Raw genomic sequence first — 23,940 nt, 5'->3', positions numbered from 1 at the left:
CTTGGGCAGGGAGAATGTTATTAAAACTAAATGAATCAAAAGGAGCTGTGAGTTGCCAGACTGAAGACACAGATGGTTCTGACAAGTAAAACAGCTGTGGATTATATCAGTTGCAGGCTTGTGGAGGGCAGGACAGGCCAAGCTTGCCTGTTCCTAATATGAAGGATGTCTCAACAATGGGGATGGGATCTGGCTGAGGGCTGTGCAAGTGCTAGCCTGGGAGGAGGCCTCAGCCTGAGAGCAATGTCTGTTAGATGCTGAGCCTGTGTGCCCTTGCTCTCACCACAGTCACTGGGGAGAATGGAGACCAGGAACTGGTTAGTCATGCAGGCAACTGCTGAGTAGGTGACTCTGCCAGAAGGGTTACTGGCTGTTAAACTGAAGCCAGGGTGTGTAGTAGAGCCAGGTGGGGGCTTGAGTTGACCTTTCTGATGTACCACCTGTGCCTTGTTGCAGGTGTTCTGAAAACCACTCTGTTCCTATTGGCAAATCAGGTCTTGGCTTGATCACTGTTTAAATGAGTAATCTAAGCCAAATGGCTGTGTACTTGCCTTGAAAGGTTTTGGTAGGAAAACAAGAGCAAATTAAAAGGCTTGTAGGATATCCATTCTGCTTTTGGTGAATGTACATCCAAATCTATCATACCAGATTGTCAAAAAAAACCCAGTCAGACTTATGGTTGGGAGTGAGCAGAAGGCTACACTTAAGACTGCATATCTGTGGGTTCATTAAGTTCTGCATTTACCATGGACCTCAAGAGTGTTTGTACTCCTTGAGAGCACTTTGATCTCATTTTTTCAGTTTCCGTTACATGTAGTGCAGTGCAACTGCTCCTGTGAATGGGCAAAATGTGAGGTGATACTGCTGATTGAGTCTTGTCTGCAGTATTTACCCCATGGTATTTCTTCAAAGGTTCCTTAAGTGAGTAAATAATCTTACGGGAAGTAGGTGAGGGCTCTCCAATGTGAAGTGGTTTTGCCGGTATATTGGCATTATGTTGTGCATTATGTCAGTTCACAGTGCCTTCTGCAATGAACTCTATCATGTTATGTAGCTGCAAGAGACTTACTTGCAAGCTGAGATCCCTCTCTGATTTGTTATTCCTAACCATCTCTCAAATTGTTGCTTTGCTTACTTGCCCTTCTTTGCCTTGTTCATCCAGCTGCCTCATCTTGAAAGAGGTTTTGAACAAGATCAGAGTTTCATGGTGCTGGTGAATCCATGCTTGTGGTAGAGCCCTTGATTATGTACTTGACAAGAAGGTTACTAGCAGTCTCTTACAAAGAGCAAAGAATTGATGAATTGAGGTACATATGTGTGATCACCAGTGTTGTAAGGGTGTGGGGTTGTTTACTTTGGCCTCTTCCACCAGAATTACCTGAAGGAGTAATTGCTGCTGGAGAAAGCTAGGATGGCTACTTTGAAACTCTGAACTTATTGGTTGTGCTGTTCAACTTGTAAACTTGTAAACCTTTCTCTTGTTTTTTTCTTTTGTCTGCATTGACAGATGATTCTGAAGGTAAAAGAACCTTTACTTATATAAATATGGCACTTAGTTTTAGGCTTAGTTGCTACTTACACCCATAACACTTGCTGCTGTTGAAAAAGGACACTGTGAAGACTTGCATTGGAGCTTACTGAAAGCTTTTTGCTTTGTCATCTTAGTTTTCTCTGGAGCTGAAGTGTCTTCCCAATTTAATATCTCATGGGATTTGAGCATGTTAAATGCCAGCAGATCTACAGAGATTGTAGTAAGGATAAACTCTTGTTTAGGATGTCACCGAAGTGCGCAGCTCCAGAACTGGTAGCATTTTAATGGGCTAAAGTTTGCAGTTTCTGTTTCCAAGGAGCCCTGAATTCTGACACAAACAATGCGCTGCACATAGGCAGCCTTCACAGTGTCTGTTAAGCAATGCATGTTAAAAGTGTTCACTTCTACCATAAGTTACCACTAACACTTTGTATATTCTCCTTTTTTTGAACTGGTTTTATCAAAATACACTTAACCTCTTTAAGATGAAATTCTAGTTTGCAGTGCTGCTTGTTAGTGAATCACTAAGAGCTTATCTTAATAGATGAAGTAGTTAGCTTTATTTGAGTCCTGTGAATGTGTATATTGAAAGACCAATTATGGGTAGAAGTCCGGTTGCAAGGTCTGTGGTGCATCCACATAAATAGAAGATGCAGTTTTGCTTGGCCCCTTTCTTCCTCTCCAGCTCCTCTCTCTTTTAGAATTTAGAAATACTCATGGGAAAAAGGAAGAGTTGAGGGGGGGGGGGGGAAAAGACAACTTAAAGTTGACCCTTTATTAGAAGAATCCTAAATATCTTGAACTACAGTGAAGCTTTTGGAATAAATAAAAACATGTGAGAGGCTATGTAAGCTGTGTATACTGTTCAGGTTTTGCCTTAGCACCCAGAACTTGTGCCAGGGACAAGAGTTGGGATTAGGAGGAATCCATAGCTCAGACACTTGATATTTGTAGCTCAGTTGGGGTAAAAGCCAAGATATTCATTCACAGCCAATGGGAAATTCAAAGCGGAATATTTCAACTTGTGTGTCTTCGAAAGAGACACTTAAGTTTAGGTGTACAGGCTCTCCTTGGTTTGCAGCAAGCTACAGCCTGTGCAACCTGTGTGTGATTCTTGGTTGAGTTGCCCTTTATTCTACAGCAGCAAGTGCAGCAATGGTAATTTTGTGGAGTTGGCTCACCTGGTTTGGGTTTTTTGTTAATTCATGTAAACCAAGAGTGACCCAGACTTGATAAGCCCCTCAGCTTCAGAGGGTTCACTGTTGGACTTCTGTTCTGCTAGATGCTACATGCTTGGGCTAGAGTTAGTTTTGCACACAGTCTGTCCTCCCTCTTATCTTGTTAGTATTTCATAGCTTCTGCAGCTAAAAATTGATATCAGGCTGCTGCTGCTTCTCTCTCCCTCTTGTAAGCTACCTACTGATAAGCCTGCTTAAGGACAGGATTATAGCTATACTACACTAGGGAAATGATCAGCTACTGTCTCATGTCTGAAAGGCCGAACAAAAACCTCCTTTCTGTATTGGAAATCCTTAAAAATTAGGTTTTATGAACCGATAGCTTTCAGTGTATCACCCTCGCCAACAGTTGGTATTGAGTTGGTTGAATTAAAACTGTTTTATTGGCACCAAACCCAGGATTTTTATGGTAGTCCTTTGATTGCTGTTTTGTCATACCCCTAGCAAGGTGTAAAGAGTTTGAAGATTACGTGTGGTCTTTGACCTTTTTTTTATAGCTGCTCTGTTGTTAATGGCTTCTAAGCGACTCCTTGCTAAGGCTATAATTCCGCCAGTTGAAGGAGGAGGAAAATTCTTGTTTTGCCTTCACTTTACCAAATCGGACCTTTGGATTTGGTCCACATGAATTCAGTAGCTTTACCACGTATTTTGTGCTTTATGCTTCAAGCTGTTCCTCTGCCTGTGGTTTTATCAGCTGGCATGGCATGGTGTCACAGTGCTGAATGTGCATCTGCATGGTTTGTAGGGTAACCCGATTTAGATGATGAGCAGCAGTGCCTTTGTGGCTCTTCAGTGAAGCCTTGGGCCTTCTGAACTGCTGAGAACACAGAGTAAAGGCAGGGAGGGTGGCTGCATGCCCTGTGGGACAGGAGGGGCTTGAGCTTATGGAGAGAGAAGGCAGCAAAGTAACAAGTTGTTCAGGGGAAGCTTTATAGGGAAAGGGGTGCTTGGCTGGGGTTGGATGTGAGCACAATCAAAGAACCAACCTCTTCTTTAAACTCAGTGAGACTTATTCCATATGCCAATGGTGTAATGTATAACCGAATTCCAGCCCCTGTAGAGTGGGACTTGATCTGAGCTGCTGCTAAGCAGTTCCAAAGCTGAGGTCTCGGAACCTGGGCTGGACTTACATGTCATCTTTTCCTGTCCAAAATGGAAGTATAATAAAAAATTCCCCTTGAACTAGGATTGCTCCTCCTCAATTTTTCAACTGCAGTTCTTGAACTATGCCAATGACTAGTACCTACCTATGATCGTTTTGTGAAACAGCTTTGTAAATTGTCACTTAGCCTAGAAAAACAGCAGTGGTGCAGAGATGTCGTTTGCATGTTTTGTGCTACTTTCTGGTATACTTGTGCGTTGGTTTTTTTTGTGCAGCAATGATGCATGGAACAAGGGTGTAAGATAAATCATATGCTACCCCAGTGCTATAGAACTGAAGAGTAAATATCAGATGGGCACTTGATTCCTGTATTGAAATTAATTCGTATTCCAGGACTGAGAGGTTTTGATGCTCATCTGTTTCCAGCTTACTCTTTTTTTCCTGATGTTCACGTCTTTCCTATTGCTAAAGCAAAAAAAGGTGTGAGCCATTTATCTTCAGATAGCTTATATTCCCCACTGCTTCCTTCAAGCCTCTTAGTATGATACGTACTTTGCTTTTGCATGTTGGTGAATAGTTGTTATGAGGAGCTTTTCTACTGGATCAGTTCAGCTGCATGTGTAAGTAGCCACTCTGAGGCTTTGTGCTCCTCCTCTGCTGGGAGGGTTCTGTTTTTCTCTCTGAATTCTTGGCTCACTCGGTGTGTTTGATTGTACCTCTAACAAGCAACAGTGGGGGTGAGAACTGTGGATCTGGTTTGGTATGATAAATGGAAATAATACTTAGAATGCTGAAATCAAATCTAGTAGATTCTTAGTTCCCTCCTGCTTCGAGAACAAAATACCTCTCCATAAAAATTACGTTTAGAGTAGTGTAGGTCTTCTCCTTTGTGCAAAGCTTAGTCACTGGTTGTTTTGAAAATAATTCAATTAACGTTATAGCAGTGACTCTAAACCTTTTTGTCAACCATGGGCCTATTATAGTAAGAATACAAATCAAACTACCTGAAGTTATTCTAATCATGTGTTGTAATACGTTATTTTCTACTCTTACAGAAGAAAACTTACCAAAGCAAGTTGATAATTTGGGAAGTCAGTTCACAGAGATTTTCATTAAACAGCAAGAAAATGTCACGCTCCTGTTGACTCTTGTGGAGGTGAGTAACAGTATTATGGCTGGTTACTGACAGGTAAGTAGCACTGTATAGGGAGGCTTGTGCCTTTCTAGCAAAGCCTATGTCATATGTCAGGTATTTTAGACATAGTCAACATGGGGTTGGATGAATGCCATTAGTGCAGCCTTTAAAGTAGGGTAACATTGAAAGAGTTTTTAGATACTGGATTAGAGTAAGAAGACTGCTCCACAGACAGCAACTGTCGTCACTCACAAGGGATAACTCTTCAGATGATCATTAACTGATAGCAACATATCAATGTCTGATGCAGTTCAAGTAGAAGGGTGATTGCTTTCTATCAACATCATATGTTTAACTCAGTTTCCAATGGTTTTATTGTCAAGGGCTGCCTATTCATCCACAACTGTTATAAATTTTGTTTCCAAACAAAGAACAGGATTATGCTTGAAAGAGAGGGCCACATGTATCTCTACTTTTTTCTTTGTAGTCAGTCTTGAGTAAAAAGATGTTTTACTCTTCCCATATGGAACTTAGGTCATGCTTTCAGCAGTATTAAGATGTTGTCACTATATCTGGGGGCTGATCACTGAGTGGTGAATTTAGGCCTTGGTAGATGGAAATGCAGATCAGGAGCACGGCGTTGTAGTCAATGGTTAGGGAGTCAGTAAAATTATCTTTCTGAAACCTGTTTGTGGCTGACAGTCCTTTGAAGCTACTTAGTATGAAAAGTTGGCTTATAAACATATTCCTGAGATGCAGAAATACAACATGTATTTAAGGAAAATCCAGGATATACTTGATGGATATATCTGTTAAAATTTAGACGAGGGCTTTACTTTGTGGCAGGGTTCTGTTGATAATGTTGATCCAAATCTGAGATCTGCAAGTTCAAGCCAGCAAGTGTCTGTCCTCAAGACAGCTGAAACTTAGATGTGAGGCTATGTGACTGTTGAAAGTAGCTTGGTGTGCAGTTTCACACAGAATTGGCATTTGATAAAAACGTATACAGCATTATGCAGAACTGGAAGCTTGCAATGTTAGTTACACGGTCTCTTTCTCTGCAGATGCCTTAGTTCAGTGTTCTCTTTGCTAGACATGTCATGCAGTTCAGCACTTGTCCTGTACGAGTCAGCTTTAGAAAAAGCTTTATAAACCATCTACCTTGTTTGGCGAGATGGTTAGAAAACTGATGAGCTACTGCTGCTCTCCTACAGCAAGGAGAGCGGAGATGTTAATCTTGGCCAGTGCCTGAGGTAGGGTGGGTGCTGAGGAAAGGATGACGTGCCCTCTATTCACACTTGTAACTAGAAACAGTGTTAAAATAAGATCAATTGTCCAAATAAGTGATCTACTGGCTTAGATCAAGGTGATGCTTTAAAACCGGCAGGATTAGAAGTAATGAAAGCTCTGTGAGGTGATTCTGAGATGTGGCTCTGGTCCCTAGCTGCTGAATGAGTTTGAGGTGACTTGGGGAGCCCAGGTGTTTGCTATGGTTGTTAAGTCTATCAGTGGACTACTAGTTCTTGAGCTTTCACTTGCGGACTAGACCCAATTTTAAGTGGGAATAGGAAGAAGATAGAAAAGAGCTTTTCTTTCCCTCTTGGATTTCTGGGGAATATGGGCCGATTCCTGGAGGATCGGACTGACTGGTTATTAGAAAGAGCAGCAAGCTAGGAAAGCCACCCAGAGGGGAGAGGGAAGGAGGCTGCTGGGTGTTCATGTTTGTTACAAAATAGAAAACTGTGGAACAGGACAGTGTGACTTGCTGATCATGTGATGTCATAGCATGGATGAAAAACTGACAAGAGATAGAACTCCTTACCTGCTTCATGTCTATTGATAATGGGTACCTAGAAGAGGAAGCTGAATACTGAGGAATTCACTACTTAATGTACTCCTCCCCATCTTTGCAGGAATTCGATTTCCATGTTCGTTGGCCTGGAGTCAAGCTACTTACATCTCTTCTAAAGCAGCAAGGACCTCAAGTGCAGCAAATAATTCTTGTCAGCCCTATGGGTAAGTGGTTGAGTTTATTGCTGACAAACTTGGAGCTGGAAGCTCAGCTAACATCGTGGTGGAGGGCTAGAGGAGTCTCAAGCAAGGTGTTGGAAAGACCTCGAGCATGAGAAAGCTGCACCTTTTTTATGCTCTCTTAAAATGTTTCCTGCAGGTGTTTCCAGACTCATGGATTTACTAGCAGACTCTAGGGAGGTTATACGAAATGATGTAAGTACAGAATGGCAGCTTATCCTATTAAATAGTAACTTGTCAATTGCATTGCTTAGTACTTGTGCTGAATTTGGATTAAGTTAAACGAATGCATGTGAAGAAATTGTGGTTGCAAATTGGGAGTATTTCATTCCTCAGTTGCGTTAGGTGGCTTTTGGATGTCTCACCACAAGTGGTGTAAGAAAGGCAAACTGTTACTGTTTATTGAATGCAAGTGTTGACCCTTGTGTAGGGTTTTACTAGTAAGTTAGCTGATATTTCTCCTGGCCTTCTGTGAGGTTTGTTTCAGTTCTTCCTCTTTACTTGCCAGATGGCAAAATGCCCTGAGATGAGGTGCTTTACAAGTTCCCTCTTTATTTCGTATAGCCACTTAGCATCCTTTTTAGAAGTATTGGCCTTGTATTTTCAAGTGCAGTGAGGTATGAGGGAACTGCTGTGTGGTGTGCATGGTGGGTTTTGTTAGATGTGCTGACTTGCAGGACATGCATTTCTGTACTGTGATTCTGGCCAAGGATTATGCTCCTGATAGAGCATCCTTCTAACAGCTGTGACTTGTGAAAAACAATGAAGTTCTAGTACAACTAAGTTTAATTTCTTCTCTCCCCAATCTGTCAAGGGAGTCTTGTTGTTACAGCAATTGACAAAAAGTAATGCAGCCATACAGAAGATTGTAGCCTTTGAAAATGCCTTTGAGAGACTTCTGGATATCATAACAGAAGAAGGGAACAGCGATGGAGGTACAGATAAGTCCAAGACATTAGTAGTCTTGTGCTTCTGCACAAACTATTAGGTGACAGTGTTTACAGCCTGATGTTAGTATGTCATTGGAGCTAGGTCAGTGGGTATAAGGATCAAAATTTACAGCCTGGTTGCAACAAAAGAAGCAAAAACAGATTGAGCAAGTAGGCAGGGTTTCAGTATATTCTCAAAACAAGCCTTTTGATAGTTACCTAAAAGATCAGTCAGTTTCTCTGAGCATGTGTACATGAGTTAGTGTGTTCCTGTTGGGCTGAGCTCTGTGCATGTATATGCTTTGAATGCAAGTGCCAGATATGTGTATGCTGCATTTGTCACTTACTGAGTTAAGCGTGTGCATTCATCCTGTAAGGTCCCTGGATGCTTGGAGTGCATGGCAGTAACAGCTTGCTGAGTTTCTTCAGCCTCACTAATAACCTGTTTTCTGGTCAGCTCCTTCCCAAATCATTTACCTGTTAGAGGGGGAGAGAAGGATTAAAAAGAGGAAAAATGATGCAGTAAGGTGTTGTAAATTTTTCTTGGCAACACATGAGGTCACAACCAGTTGTAGTTTGCTACAGGATCTATTTCAGTAACAAGGCAGGTTGCTCTTCCATGACCTTCTTGTGGGTGGCAAAAGCAGTTAACGCTTCTCTCCCAGCCGAATTATTCCAGGTATGTTGGCATGGAAGGATTAAGCAAACCTTTGGTTCAAAGCTGCTATTTTTAGGCAGTTAATAATTTTAGGAGACTTGGTATGTAAATTCCTAAGTGCTAAGACTTTGCTGCTTCTCCCCTCCTACGTGCCCATTCCTCCTGTGTGTGGCCCTGTTGAGGGCTGGATGACCAGCTGTGGCTCTGCAGCAGGAGTGGGAAGGAGGGAATGTGGCAGCTGCTCTCTTTGTTCTCCCACTCCCAAGCCTGGCAATGCCTGTGTGTTTTCAGAAGTGCAAGGAAAAACTCGATCTTTACTGTCAAGTCCAGTTTTGGCGGCATACGAGTAGTGCAGAAGCAGGCTGCTTCAAGACACAGTGGTTGTGAGGCTTTGTTTGAAGTTCTTCCCATGCCTACCCAGTTATCTCTAACTGTATATTTTCTGGAAATAATGTTTTTGCTTCAGACATGGGGAACAAAGGTAATGATGGTTTCCTTGGAAATACACTGGATCAACATAGATATATTCAATTTACAGGGACCTTTGTTTTTTTATGCGCCAGGTTCACAATCCTAGGTCCAAATCTAATGTTTGTTAAGGAAGATTTCAGTAGTGTGCTCTGTTCCATCTACAACGTACTTAGTGTGTGGAGAAGCTACTTATTTTTCCAGCTGTCATCTTTTGACAAATCTTTCGTTTTTTTGTCTCACCAGGTATAGTAGTGGAAGACTGTCTCCTCCTATTACAAAACCTGTTGAAGAACAATAATTCCAATCAGAATTTCTTCAAAGAAGGTTCATACATTCAGCGTATGAAGCCTTGGTTTGAAGTTGGAGATGACAACTGTGGGTGGTCTGCACAGAAAGTAACTAACCTTCACCTAATGCTGCAGGTGAAACACTTCATCTAACTCCTAAGTAATGATGTCAGTTTCTAACTTTCTTGCAAAGAATGAGGGTAATGTAACAGTGAACTGTGAAATCCATGTGTTGTTTTGAGCTCAGAATTAGCTACTAATGTTCATGTGATCTACTGCTTTCAGCACAAATACTGTTCCCAAATTATGACTGGTAATGGCGGCATATCACTATTTCCTGTAACTTAAGATGTAAGAGCAGTTTCAGTTAAATGCAGTATGAGGCATGTTCTATATGAAGAATCCTGTATGAATTAATGTATGGCTGTGGTGTATTAACCAAGTTCTGGTAGCTGCCTTGACTATGGGTTGATCAGTGTTGATTGTTGGGCATCTTCCCCTTGGCTCCCCCCCACCAGGAAAAATGAAATGAGGTTTTCCTGTTCCATGGCACTTTGTGGAAGCTGAATGTTAATGATGAACATAGATTCTTGCTCTCTGAAATGCAGTTCTGACAAATGGTGAGCCAAATAACAGAACAGTTACAGCTTGACCTCATGCCTTAGTTGCAATGGTTGCGATGGGGTCAGATATTTGAATATTTTAGAGGGCTTCACTGAGCTCGGGATATATAGTGTAGAGATAAAAATCATGTTTAATTGTTACATTTTTAGGAGCAGTTCTGTTTCATGGCTAAACTTGAAATGAGTAAACTCACTTTCTTTTGACATTTCAGAAGGTCTCGGGCTCTCTTTACATAGAAATGTTTCTTGTTCTCTAGCTTGTGCGGGTACTGGTGTCTCCCACAAATCCTCCTGGTGCTACCAGCAGTTGTCAGAAGGCAATGTTTCACTGTGGGTTGTTACAGCAGCTCTGCACAATCCTGATGGCAACTGGAGTTCCTGCTGACATACTGACAGAAGTAAGAGGGAGTAAATAGATGTAGAGTTGGGGGCAACTAAATGGGTGAAAGCACGAGTCCACGGGAGTAACTGGTTGCTGCAGAGACCAACTGAAACTACAGTATTTGCAAAGGAAGTATTTCAGATGCCAGAGGTGACAGCTTCCTGTGTCGGCAATGTAAATGTAAGATAGTATTTTAAATGATAGTCTACAACCAGAAGGTACTTGGATTTGCTCTTATTTTTCTGTTGCATTTCAGCATATCTTTGGCTGAATTGATACATGTTTTCTGTTTTGAGGGTGGGTTTTTTGGTGGTGGTTTTAATCTTTGAGAGATTGTAGAACTGTTTTGACTCAGCAGATATCCAATGATGAGGGATTTCTTGATTCTGGAAAGCCCTGTAAGCAGTATAGGATGATGTGTTCTTTCACTTGATAAAATGACGTACTTTGGTTGAGGTTAGGCTGGTTCCTTTGGCGCAGCCTCCATTGCAATTATTTGATCTCTTAAAAGGTTTCACATTTCATCTTCCTATAAATGTCCAGTTTAACTGGCTGTCATAGCAAAACTGATCTGACATAGAATACGAAGTTGGAGGTAACTGGGGATGACAGAGCTGTCGGAGCTTTCTGCCCCTTAACCTTTGCTCAGCATGCTTCACAGCTGTCAGCAGTTCATTTGAAATGGTTTTATTGATTAACTCTCTATGATGAGACATGGTACATGTTTTTCAATATTGAGGTGTAGGGGTAATGTTGTAGTTTCGAGTTACCTAGGTAGTACATGATGGCTCACATTTAACTATCCCTGTAACTAATTCTGCCCTTTCTGTAGACCATTAATACTGTATCAGAGGTCATTCGAGGATGCCAGATGAATCAAGACTACTTCGCCTCTGTAAATGCACCTTCTAATCCACCAAGGTAGGGGAGAAGTGTTTAACTGTTTTGGGCAATGATGTTTTGGCATGGGCAATGGGAGTCTAATCCACAGGATTGTTTGAATTTAGAGTTTGGGATTATGAATAAGAGCTACAGCTTCAAGTTTACATTGGGTGTATTAGATGCAGCATGAAGGTTTCAGGTGTGAGGCCTAGAACTGATTTCGTTTGTTACCTGAAGAGGGAATAAGCAATAGTTGAGAAACTCTTAGATTGGGACAGGCTGCCACTGTCAGCCACAGGACAGTCTACAAAAGGATTTAGAGGCTATGAAAATCGGTAATTGATATTTACTCAGACTGGGGAACAGCAAGCATTAGCTTAATGAGATCTGAATCTCAACATTTGAATAAGAGGGTGAGGGTAGGTAGTGTTCTGTGTTACAAAATGGCTAGTGGCCTTACGAGGCATCCTGTACAGCATGACTGAAGCTAGCAGGGAGCAGCAGGGGACTCTGTGGGAAAGTATTGCGGAAGAACACTAGCGCATTGCAGTCATGTATAACAAATCTACGGTTTTGTGTTTTAACTAGCTGAAAAACTTCAGTAAAATCAAAGGATTATGTCCAGTGTTTGAAATGGTAATAGACAGAGTAGGCAAATGTGTCACTCCTTACACAATTAGGAGTGTATCCTTCAGGGACCTGTGGTTGTGTTGATTCACAACTTGGTCCTAACGGTTTATCTTTCCTTTCCAAACAGGCCTGCAATTGTAGTACTGCTGATGTCTATGGTAAACGAAAGGCAGCCTTTTGTGCTACGTTGTGCTGTTCTCTATTGTTTCCAGTGCTTTTTATATAAAAACCAAAAAGGACAAGGAGAAATCGTTTCAACGCTTCTGCCATCTACTATTGACGGTACGCAAAGCTGACATCTCTGCAGTGTGTTGTGAACTAGTACAAATGTTTAATACATTGACTGATGTCTTGTAAAATTATATTTACTTGCCATTAAGTGTCTGATCCGAGCAAGATGGCTTGGGTTGTAATTTCTCAAACTTGTTTCATTTCTCTGGGTTTTAACTATATGTTGATATCTTGTATATCTTGCTCATTTTGTGACTGGTTTTAATCTCACTTGTACCTCTTGGCCATTCTGGTAGCTACAGGTAGCTCTGTCTCAGCTGGTCAGCTGCTGTGCGGGGGCCTCTTTTCCACGGACTCTCTCTCAAACTGGTGTGCTGCTGTGGCCCTGGCCCATGCGTTACAGGAAAATCCCACTCTGAAAGAACAGCTCCTGAGAGTTCAGCTAGCGACAAGCATCGGCAACCCACCAGTGTCACTGCTGCAGCAGTGCACCAACATCCTCTCGCAGGTATGGCAACGCCTGCCTCCTGCTTTGGGTTAAAACTCTGGGTGTCCAGGAAGGATGCTGCTCTTGTGGAGGTGCATTGCAGGAAGATGTTGAGTGTTCCTTAATGAGGGGGAGGATTCCCTCCTGCAGGCTGTTTTTGAGCTTTGCTTAAAGCACTCTGTCCTTGAGGGAGAGGAGAAAAGCAGCAAATCTTGCCTTTCCATCAGGGATTGCTGCTTGATGTTGCCTACTCTCAGTAGGCGGGGGAGTCCTAAAGCATCTAAGGCTTAAACTTTGTTTGAAAGACAGGGCCAACTGGCAGGATCCCAAATCATGTTTTGTTCCCAGAAACGTGCCTGGTTAGTATTTAACCTGTAACTGCTAACTTGAAACATCTTGAAAATACCAGGGCCTCATGTTTTGTTCTTAGTTTTGCTATTCAAAGCTAAAAGCTTTTTCCAACTTTAACATAAACACTGGCTTCGCAAAGGACAAGTGAACTTTACCTCCTAGCCCGCACTTCCTTGTTATGCATACTTCCCCTTCCCAGTGGTTGTAATTAGCTAGTGAATGGGCAGCAATTAAGACTTTCCTTCAATTCAGACTAATAGCAGAAAGCTGGAGTTTTCAATTGGTTCATGTGACTTTTATCTGCTTTACCTGAAAATGGACAGTATTCCTTTTTAGCCTTTTCCTGGGGCTTTTGTCTAAGGTAAATCAGAGTCAGTACAACTGCTTGTGGCTCTTCAGCCTTAAATGGGACAAGGAACTCAAACTTTGGGGGGTTGTTTCTGAAATGTGTTCCACTTCAAGGTTCTCAAGTAATGTGTGTGTAACTTGCAGGGTGATAAGATCGACAGACGGGTATGTATTTTTTGGCACAGCTTTGGCATTTTCTTGCCAAAAGCAGGCCTTTTCCTCTTGTCTTGGGTTTTGCTGGGGAGGTTTTCTCTAACTGCTTTTTGATGTGTTTACACTTACAGCTTTGTTTTGCAGTTGGTTTGGGGTGTTCTCCTAGCATAACAAGCTCTTTCTGTGTCTCCAGGGGATTCTCTGGGGGTCCTCCACAAAGCTATGGGGTGAAGATCTTGGGTAGCAGGGGTGCTTTCTTTGTGGTGGGACGGACTCATTCACCATCTGTTCACTTAACAGATGTGCTTTCTTGTGAGAAAAATAAAAACCATTAGAAATGCTGTGTACTCAGACTGGCCTGCAGAAAACAGCTGGTGCAATCTGAAGTGGGAACATGCTGATGATTTCCTGGATGCTGAAAGAAAAACTGTTTAACCTGCCTTCTGGCTACTTTGTGTCCTAATTAACAGCAAAAGTTTTAACCTTGGAGCTACCACTTGTGAACAGCAGGGGTCTCATTACTATAAAGTGACTCCTGAAGTGAGTTGTTTGACTGTTAAGTAACTTAGCAGTGCTTTAAGTATCAGCAGCAGAAAAAACAGTTCTGAAGTACGGCTGCTGTGGAATTGTCTGCTCTATTTACCACGTTGATCACAGTTCTCCTGGGGGGGTGGTGGTGTTACCAGCCCTGAACTGTGGAACAGCAGCCATAGAGATCAGTATCACAGCAGGTGTTACCATGGTATGACTAGAAAATAGCTGTGTGGGGTTTCCCTTTTTTAGGAGAGCATGTTATGGACTGTGGCAGTTGTTATACAGAACATGTGAATTTGACCACAGAATAGCATGTACTGCTTGAGAACTGATGTGGTTTGCGACTGCTTCCAGCACATAGTGCATGCTGTAAATGCCAGGTCGTGTAAGCAAAACTTTCTTTCCGACAAGATAAGCGATGCTTCTATAAGTGTTAAGAAGCATGAGGTGTGCCACTGTGCTGTAGGGCAGGACTGCCAGTTTGTGATTATTCCCGGTGCATACCAACAGGCTAATTGTGTTGGGACAGTACGAGCCTGTGCTTGTAAACATAAGTGTGGGGGAAAGTGCTTCTAGTGTTGCTTGTTCTGCTTGGTTTTTGGTCAATCCTTTGACAAACAGTAAGTTGGCATGATGGACGCCTTAGGGTGTATGATGGGTGTCACAGCTTCCTTGGACTGATTCTGGTTGCTCCAAGTCACTTTTGTCTGTCCCATGAGGGTGAAAGCAGAGTTGTATGGGTGGTTATTGGAGGAGTAAATGCTGATTGTAAGCAATAAAACTGGTTAAGTGCAGTTAAACTCAGCATTTGTGGAAGTAGGAGCTTGGTGGAGCTGGTCAAGTGAAGTGGTTGGTTCTCAGGTGGGCTGGAGACGTTAAGGGTAAGCACAAGGAGGGGCATAGCTCTTGCTCTAGTGTGGAAGGGCTGGGGAAATGGTATTCCTGGTAGTTTTGAGGCAGCCTGAGGTGTGAGGAGCAATGAGTGGGGGGGAAAAAGGGCAGTTCCTGGTCTGTTGCATAATGGTTCTTGCAGGTGGGGACAACTTGCAAGTGTGGAGGGCCAGATGCCTCATCTGTCTGGTGGATGCAAGGACACTGGGTCCTTCAGGGCTGCTGTGCTATGATCATGTTTCACCAAAGGGGTTTCTGGTACAGGTTAAGCTCCACAGTTGGTAGTGTCATGAGTCTGTTACTGTATCTAATCCAGAAGTAATTCTGGCACAATTGGTGCTTATGCTGCCCTCTTGTGCTAAAGCAGGGTACAGTCTATGTGATTTTGCAGGGTCCTTTTTAACCTAAGTGGCCCTGTAGTTCTGTGAGATGGCAATGAGGAAGCAAATAGCCTGTCTAGATGCTTCAGTTAAACAAAAAGGACCTGTGTGGTCAGCAGGTTCTTCAGCCAAGCTGCTTCACAAGACAATTGTATTGCAGTTCACCATAGCAGTGTGGCGTGGCAGATGATTTTCTGTATGACCTTGAAAGACACAAAATGAGTCACCTTGTGTCTTAATTCATGCATCACCTGAAGACTGGAGTGTGAACACAGCACTTAGCATTACCTAGTGGGTAATAAAACGTGGTCAGATGGTTCTTGGGGCATCCTGTCTTGCTTTTGTGGGTAAGTGTGCTAGATGTATTGAATAGCTCTTAAACATGTCTTGTCATTAGACTGTCTTGGAAATAAAGGTCACCTCATGAGCAGGGATTTGTCAGTGTTGTGCTGCATGCAAGTCGCTAGCTAGTACCAAGTGCAAGGTGAGTAGGGGAAATGCACAGTGATGATGGGGAAAGCTGAACTAACAGGTCCAGAGGAAAGGAAAAGGCAGAAGGAAAACACTCTTTGGTGGGGACTAGGCAACTCGCAGTGAGGTCTAGGTCAGTGGAAACCACTTCTGACATTCAGCTGAAAGAGCAGCAGCAAGGAAGATAACCTGTGTATTAATACAGTAGCATGACAGGGTTACGACAAAGCTACAAACAAATCTATAGCAAAGGCCAAACAAAGATTGTGAGCAGGACATGTAGTACTCACCATAAAACACAACAGGCAGGTGCTGTGCAGCTGGTGGTGACGGCTGTCTTCACTGCTGTTCTGGCGTTGTTCACTTGGGTCTCTGGAAGTAATGGCAGATGATGAAAAAGGGCCAGGCGCTCCCTCCTGTGTGTCCAGTGTTAAGAATGGCTGCCAGAGCCTCTATGATCTGTGTTCTTCTCCTTTGAGGAGACGATTTTGTCTTAGTGAAGGTGATATCCTGCAGCAAATCGCAGCGCCTCAGAATTAAGTCCTGCAAGGCAGTCTCTTCCAAGGTTGTTTTTCTTCTCCCAGAGTTGCTACACTCAATTTCTGTCGTCTGGTCTACAGTGGCAGTTTGGTAGCGGGGAGCCTGCTCAGAAGAGCTGCTTGCCAGACTGCTGCTTACTGGCTGTTTCTATGGATAAACTGCTTCATTCAAAGATATGCTTTTTTAGTATGTTTAGCTGAAGTTAAAAAAACCACTGCCTTCAGCTCTAAGGCATAGGGGTTATTGAGGCAAGGATGTAATGGAAGGTCAGTGACTCAAGCACAGGTAACTCAGGTGCAGACTGTTTTTGATAAATAGTTCTCTCTTGCTACTGTCTTGATCGCTGTGACCACTTGTTCCAGCCCATTTTCTTGCCCCTTTTTGACTATATTGTCATCTTGACTTTGAGACTTGACTTGAGCTTCCCAATTTATTAGGTGCTTGTGTGAAGTTTAGTTTTCCGTGCAGGAAACGGTTATCTTGGTTGCCTTCTGAATGTTGACTACTGGAGGAGATGTATCCTGTCTTAACACTGTTGTGCCCACAATACCTGCAGCAAAGACAAGGGGGACAGAATTGAGAAGACAGTCAGTTTGCAGATAAAAACTAATTTTCCCTAGTTAACAAAAACAAATGCTGCTCTTAGCATTCCTCTTGCTGGATTAATGTGCACTTGATCTGAACCAAAAGCCGCTCCGGTGTTACCTTCCCTTACTTGGAAAGTAATACTAGGAAATTAAGGCGCTGTTTAGTCAGCAAGGCAAGTCTTAAAGGCGCATCTCTTCTTACAGGGAATCCTTACCTGACTGAATTTACACCTTGTTCCTCCTTTCCAGGGGTTGTGCGTATGTTCTTTCGTATCACCTTAGTGATAGTCATGAATGAGAACTAACTTGTTAGGATTTTATGTTGGGGCTAATTTGCATTGTCATATTACACATTGATGTTGCTTGTCATTTTGCTCTGAAAACAATTAAATATGAATGGTTTAATACTTATCACCGAAGCACTAAAGCAGTGTTCAGCATAACTAATGAATGGGTATTTTGCAAGACATTACTTGTTTTAAAATTGAGGTGAAAGCAGGTCAGTTTGAAATCGGTATGTTTTCGTATTTTATTCCTCCACTGTGGAAAGATAACGATGGGGGCGTTATTCTTTACAGGGCAGCAAAGTACAGACCAGGGTTGGACTACTGATGTTGCTTTGCACTTGGCTAAGCAACTGCTCGATTGCTGTCACCCACTTCCTTCACAATCCAGCTAATGTACCTTTTGTATCCTTGACACGCTTCCAAGTAGAACCGCTTGCCTAGAAGTTACTTGGAATATTCATGTTTGAGGTAAAGGGCTACTTAGATCAGTTTGCAGGGATGCTGCATGACATCAAAGCAATTGCACTGGGGCAAGAGACGTAACCAGCCTTTTGTTGACAGTGCTCTGTCTGCTGACCTAAGATGTGCATGCAAATTGAAGTACAGCAGAAAGCTATGTCATTCTGCCAGCAAAGTGTGTTTTTTGGTACGACAAGCCCATTGATATTTTTAGTGACTTATGCTTCTACCCAAGAGGTAGGAAGAATCCTTTCTCCTTCCGGTGAAGCTTATTTCTCTGCTTGCTTTTCAGGAAAAAATCTGACTGAAGTACACAAGGCTCAACTGTCAGCTTATCTAAACTGAAAGTCTAGTTTGGATCAACTAAATCTCTTTTGTTAAGCAGATAGTGGGAAAAGAAATTTCAGGGAAGCCAGTAATGATGCAAGTTCTTCAAAACAGGACCTAGCTTTGTGAAGGTTTCACTAGCTTTTTTGCTTGCTTCCTAATCAAGCTTGGTTTTATGTTTGAAGATAATTTAAATGGGGAATTTATACATGGAGAAGTAAGTTACGTGTATTATGCTTAGAAACTATCTCTGATATCCTTAACAAGAGCTCTAGCTCACAGGGCAGATAGCTGAAAACCTTGGAGAAGAGGAGCAGCTCGTCCAAGGCCTGTGTGCACTTCTCCTTGGCATCTCCATCTACTACAATGACAATTCCCTTGAAAATTATAGGAAGTAAGTATGATGTAGAAAGAACCGCAGGGAAAGGTTCTGTGAATGGCAGGCGGTCACTTAGGAACCTTTTACCTGAGGTGCTGCAGTTGAGAATATTTGATTGTTTTCTATGCATGTTCCTTATGGGATGCAAAATAACTGACCCACCTCTGGTGAGGCAAAGACAGTTGTTCTGCATAGATTCTCCTAACCTGGGTATTCTTGGGCTGAGCGCATATGTTGGTGGCAACTGAAAAATGGCATCTTGAATGCAAAACATCTAGTGTGGTGAAGACTTGAGACAGATAAATAGCGTTGTAACAGCAAAAACCACCTTCAGTGAAGGATGGGTTTGCTTTTTTCAAGTGTTGCAGTAGGATTTTTCTCTTCCTTTCAGAGAGAAGCTGAAACAGCTGATTGAGAAGAGGATTGGCAGGGAGAACTTCATTGAGAAGCTTGGCTTCATTAGCAAACATGAACTGTATTCCAGAGCTGCTCAGAAACCACAGCCTAGTTTTTCTAGCCCAGACCACATGATGTTTGATCATGAATTTACCAAACTTGTGAAGGAATTGGAAGGTGAGATGTTAGGCTCATTTCTATATGTTCTGTGATGAATCGATGACTCAACTATCTAATGTGCTTAATGTAATCATCTTTAAAAGCAGTGTGATGATAAAGCTCACAGTTTAAGTATTGGGTAAAAATACTCCCAGCACAAGCCCGTGATTGGGGCCTGTCCTAACTGGATAACTTTAGGTGAAAGTTTAGGTAAATAAAAAAACCCTGGATATTTTCATGTGAAAATATTATTAATATGGGCTGAGAGTTACCATGGTGTGGCCAAGAGGTGTATTCACCTGTACTCATGCCAAGACTTCAGTATTGAGCACATGTGATGCTTGTAGAATCTCAGTTTGTGGAATTATGAATCTAGACATTAGCTGTATCTATGATTCAGTAAGAAAAGTAATAAATGCTGAATTTCCTGGCTTGTTAGAAAATGATAGGGATGTCTATTTTTGTCTTTCACAAGAGACAGGTTGTGATTGTGCCTAACATCTAACATCCTGTTGATAAATATTGTCCAAGTTAAATCAGTCTATAGAAGGAAAAAACCTTGAAGCAGCAACTGCATAAACAGTTATACCCAGTCATGCTTCATCTCCATGTTGCCCTTGCAGTCCTAAGTCTTTCACTTATTTGCACAACTGCTTGAGCAATGGCTGTAGTGGAGCTGTAACCCAAGTAATACACACCTTTCCTGATAGGAAAGACTCAAAACAGCCATTTGCTTTCCTGAAACCTTGAAGCAGGTATGGAAACCTTGCTATAAAGCAGTTGCTGATCCATGTTTTCTTTAAACCAGTTTGTGGCGATAGCTTTTTTGAAGCACAGGTTGCCTTTCTAATGCTATGAACTCACTTAAACTGGGTGAGGTTGTGAGAATGTTTTGAGGACAAAAGGTATGCGAACTGGCTTTAGTTGACAGAAACCGTTTCTGACAGGTGTCATAAGTAAAGCTATTTACAAGTCCAGTGAGGAAGATAAAAAGGAGGAGGAGGTCAAGAAGACATTGGAACAGCATGACAACATTGTGACTCACTACAAGAAAGTTATCAGAGAGCAGGTAAGAGGGAGTTACACTGTGTGTGTGCCTCCCAAAGTTGTTTGTTTGGGTATCAAACTGCACTGTGACAGCCAGATGTTCCAAAACAACTAACAAGGAATATAGCAATGCAGAAACACTTCTAGAAATACTTAAGCCAAGTTCTGGTTGAACTGATGCTAGTGCTTAGAATCCTGGTTAAGCTTAATGCTTTTCCTGGGGTATGTCTAGTCTTCTCTGTGTTTAAGTGTTTCTTGGCAAATGACTAACTTGAGAACTTGCACCCCCTTGCAAAGAGGGCTTAGTTCTGTGCTCTCACCTTTGAAATGCAGGTGAAGGAAGAAAGGAAGTTTGTCAGTGAAGTTGGGTATACCTGCTGCAGTTGGACTCGGAAAAAATTGTTGTCCAATGGTAGTTCACTTGTTGCTGCAGCCTAGATTGTGAAGTAGAGGATCAGAGTTAATGACCTTATATAGCTACTGGGGAACTGAAGCAGGTGGCTTTAGTTCAGGCATCTGGAATTAAGAGGCACTTCTCAACTGCCAGTGAGGCTTGATTAAAAGTGTGATGACTGCAATTACCATGGCTTCTTTAAAGACTTGTGAGATAGACCAAATGGGTACACACCTCAGTGTGATGGTGAAAAATTGGTCATATTTTGTCTACTTTTTCTTGAACATGCTGTCCCTGATGTAGGGTTACTGGAGGTCTCCAAAAGATGCGGAATGCATTGGTCTGCTGTGACAGGCTGCTTCTGCCTTTCCCAGGCTTTTTTCCTAAGAATAGCTACCTAGGTTCCCAGGACCCTTTTCTGCTCATCTGTCACAGGTAGCTCTGATAGCGTCACTAACTAGTAGCGTGTAATGGTGGACTTGAGGTTTTCCCATGTTTGCCTTCCTGATGGTATTGTATGCAAAAGTGTTAGTACTAAGTGCCTTTTTGCCCTTTCACAGGACCAGGAGCTTGAAGAATTAAAACAACGAATTAACACCTTAACATCTCAAAATGAACAGCTCCAAGCAACAGTTACACAGCAAGTGTCACAGATCCAACAGCATAAGGACCAATATAATCTTCTTAAAGTACAGCTAGGTAGGCTTCAGAAAGACTAGTGAAAAATAATCTCAGTAGTGCAAAGATCTTGTGTGATTTCTTGCAAGCTATGGAACAGCTCCAGCAGACAACCTTCTATAACTTCAGGCATGGTGTTGTATGTTCTGCAGCATATGAAAAGTTCCCATGGAGATAAAACACACTTCTTGCAAGTTGATGTTGAGCATTGCAAACGGTCTTCCTTAAGCATCAGGTTGCTTTATTATCTAAATACTAGGTTTTGCTTTAAGTGCCTTCAAACTTAGAGAATAAAGCATAGTGGTAACTCAGGACAGCTTGAAAATGTCTAAGAGGTATTATTTGTTCTTGCTTTGTGCTGAAGTGTTGGATCTCTTGAAGTCCTAGTACTGTTTTCAGCAAGAGGCATTTGAGCACTTGAGCTAGGGCCTGTCTGCCATGTAAGCCTACTCATGGGGAAAAGAAGCACCTGAAGATGATGGCTGTAGATCACAGTTCCCTTGGACACACAGAAATACTGGGATTATTGATAGCTTCTGACCCGATCCTGGTATCGCTTTGCCCATGGTGAAAAGCAAATCCTTCCCTTGCTACCCTAGCCACTTGACTGCAGGGGTGTGGAAGCTTGCTGGAGGAGCTGTTGGCTACCAGGGAGCTGCTGGTTGAGCCTTGCTACGCCTTTGTTTCTTCAGTTAGCCCGAAGTAGTCATTGTCCGTTCAGACTTAAAACATGCAAAGATGGTCCATGGTGTGTGCTGAAGATAGGGTCTGTGAATGGAAGTATGAATTGGGGAAAAATTGTGGTATGGCAGATGTGCAAGATGAGGCCTACATCTGTCACTAGAGAGACTGCCAACTAAATGCTTAAATCAGGACAGTATATTCAAATTACTCCAAGATCAAGATGGCTGACAAGCTGAATGACATGAATGCAAAGAAGTAATTCTGCTGTCAGGATGATTGACTAAAAATAAGGAAACAATTGTTACTCTATAGAATGGTTTATCTATGAACTTTGGATGAACTGAATGACTGAAGCAGCATTCAGGTACAGCCACAGATACGTACTTGGAGAAATGGCGAAGTAGAGCTCTTGATTCAGCTTTTGATAGAGAATTCTTACATATTCGGCTTTGCTTCTTGAGTTAGAATGGCTTGTATTGGCCTGCAGGGTGGGAAGAGGGCAGACGATAAATACTTCAACTGGTGTATTTGAAGGTAACTTGAAAATAATGTTCATGTTTGACCTTTGTTATAAACTCCTTTTAGGAAAGGACACTCAGCACCATAATTCACACAGTGATACATTTCAGATGAATGGCATTCAAGTGGAAGAAGTGAGCAAATTGAAAGAGGAGTTGGAAGAATGGAAAAACAAGCATGAATTGCTGCAAGTGCAGTTAAGGGAAAAGGATTCTATGATTGAGAAATTGGTAAGCGCTACCTGTCTCAGCAGAACTTGATGCAGCTTCTAACTCCTGTTCTTAAATGTAATTTGCCTTAAGATGTAAAATGAAATATGGTGGGAGATGGCTTGAACAGGAGCCTTTCTGCTTCACGCTATTCCCAAGAGTAATTTCTGCCGCTGACTTGTTGAACTGTAGAATCAGTGTTTCAGTGTGTTTTGGGTGGGGGAAAAAATGGTAGGTGTCCCCTAGGATCTTAGTGTGGGTAATGTCTCAGACACTTCTGGTGGCCAGCTTGTCAAAATGCAGGATGTCGCTTGCTGCTTTGATTTTGTGCATGACTTAAGCACTTGAATTGGTGAAAGAGGCTTTTGCATCTACCTTAGAGGAGACCATCCAGCTGCTCTGGAATAATTGAAGAGCTTTGTGCATTTCATAGCCTGTTGGCACCTTCCCTGCTGGGAACATTGATCATGCAAACACACAGCTTAGCTTTGTGTTCTGACAGAGTGACTACATCTAGTCTGTCTAGTTTTATGGCTGATTTGCCTATTGCTGTTACAGAAGTCTTCACAGTTGGAAATGGGAACGACGGAGCAGTCTTCACAGACCAGCAAATCTGGTGGCTTGGAGCACAATAGTGAACTACAGAAGGTGAGCTTGTGGTATTTCAGCAAAGCTGCAGTGAACAGTGGTAGCTTGGGATGGGATGGGAGCTTTCTTAAATTTCAGGGAGGAGCATTGATTCCTGAGCATGTTGTGTTCGATGGTGTACTGCTATGTAGGGATGGTCTGAATGTTGGAGCATCAAGATTATGCACCTAAATATGCATCAGTTGTTTTTGCTAAGCAGGTGTGAGCCACCAGAAGACACTTCAACTCTTCAGCTGTGCACCTATCTGGTTGTCTGTTGCCAAACATAGATTGAAATGTTGATAGGAAAGCTTTCAGGTGTTAGACATACAACTTATATTAAATCCTAAAATACCTGCAGATTGAGTAATTTAAGGTAGCTGTTGCTCAGAAAATACTAGCAGGGTTTCTCTGAGGAAAAACCTAATGTCTGGATTGGTAAGTCATAATGGGTTTTGGCACCAAGAACAGTAACACGTAGAGGATGCTAAAGGGAGTGCTAGTGGTGTGAAGCACCTACTAAAACAAAGCTGAGGCTTGGACAGGTGCCTTGGGCATTCCATAGGAAAGTGTTTGGAAAAGTAGGGCAGAAAAATGGTGCGTGTTGTGGACTAGTTTTGTCTTACAAATGGTTGCTGTGTTCTCATTGAGAAATGTAGCTTTCCTCTCATGTATGCTGCTATGAAAGTCTGGCATTTAATTTGAGAAAAATTTAATGTGAATAACGACTTTGCTTCATCAAATTAACTTAAAGGTATGTTTTTCTCGTTGTTTCCCAAAGGAACTGGAAATGCTCAGGAGTCAGACACAACTACAGTCTGCAGAAATCTCTAAGCTTCAGATGGAGAATCAAAAGCTACAAGTAATGGTATCAGTGAAAGTTGCTTACTTTCTCTGGGGATT

At 42.2% G+C, this 23,940-nt stretch overlaps 1 protein-coding gene across 6 annotated transcripts in view; it reads left to right on the top strand.

Annotated features, from left to right (window-relative positions):
- USO1 (USO1 vesicle transport factor) overlaps positions 1 to 23,940 on the top strand; it is a 36,217-nt gene that overhangs the window by 7,944 nt on the left and 4,333 nt on the right. Inside the window, exons 5-23 of one of the 6 annotated variants that reach the window (XM_064450753.1) lie at positions 1,508 to 1,519; positions 4,927 to 5,027; positions 6,920 to 7,022; positions 7,177 to 7,232; positions 7,852 to 7,972; positions 9,339 to 9,517; positions 10,263 to 10,403; positions 11,220 to 11,308; positions 12,027 to 12,181; positions 12,433 to 12,638; positions 13,461 to 13,481; positions 17,451 to 17,561; positions 18,221 to 18,339; positions 18,716 to 18,897; positions 19,827 to 19,948; positions 20,881 to 21,019; positions 22,268 to 22,431; positions 22,969 to 23,058; positions 23,819 to 23,905. In XM_064450753.1, the coding sequence (XP_064306823.1) occupies positions 1,508 to 1,519; positions 4,927 to 5,027; positions 6,920 to 7,022; positions 7,177 to 7,232; positions 7,852 to 7,972; positions 9,339 to 9,517; positions 10,263 to 10,403; positions 11,220 to 11,308; positions 12,027 to 12,181; positions 12,433 to 12,638; positions 13,461 to 13,481; positions 17,451 to 17,561; positions 18,221 to 18,339; positions 18,716 to 18,897; positions 19,827 to 19,948; positions 20,881 to 21,019; positions 22,268 to 22,431; positions 22,969 to 23,058; positions 23,819 to 23,905 (2,198 nt within the window). Of the gene's footprint in view, positions 1 to 1,507; positions 1,520 to 4,926; positions 5,028 to 6,919; positions 7,023 to 7,176; positions 7,233 to 7,851; positions 7,973 to 9,338; positions 9,518 to 10,262; positions 10,404 to 11,219; positions 11,309 to 12,026; positions 12,182 to 12,426; positions 12,639 to 13,460; positions 13,482 to 17,450; positions 17,562 to 18,220; positions 18,340 to 18,715; positions 18,898 to 19,826; positions 19,949 to 20,880; positions 21,020 to 22,267; positions 22,432 to 22,968; positions 23,059 to 23,818; positions 23,906 to 23,940 lie in introns of all 6 variants that reach the window. The other 5 variants (XM_064450752.1, XM_064450754.1, XM_064450755.1 and 2 more) reach the window with 5 other exon arrangements.

Source organism: Phalacrocorax carbo, chromosome 4 (assembly GCF_963921805.1).
Source record: "Phalacrocorax carbo chromosome 4, bPhaCar2.1, whole genome shotgun sequence".
In the NCBI taxonomy this organism is placed as follows: Eukaryota; Metazoa; Chordata; class Aves; order Suliformes; family Phalacrocoracidae; genus Phalacrocorax; species Phalacrocorax carbo.
This window is presented reverse-complemented; position numbering and strand designations above follow the sequence as displayed.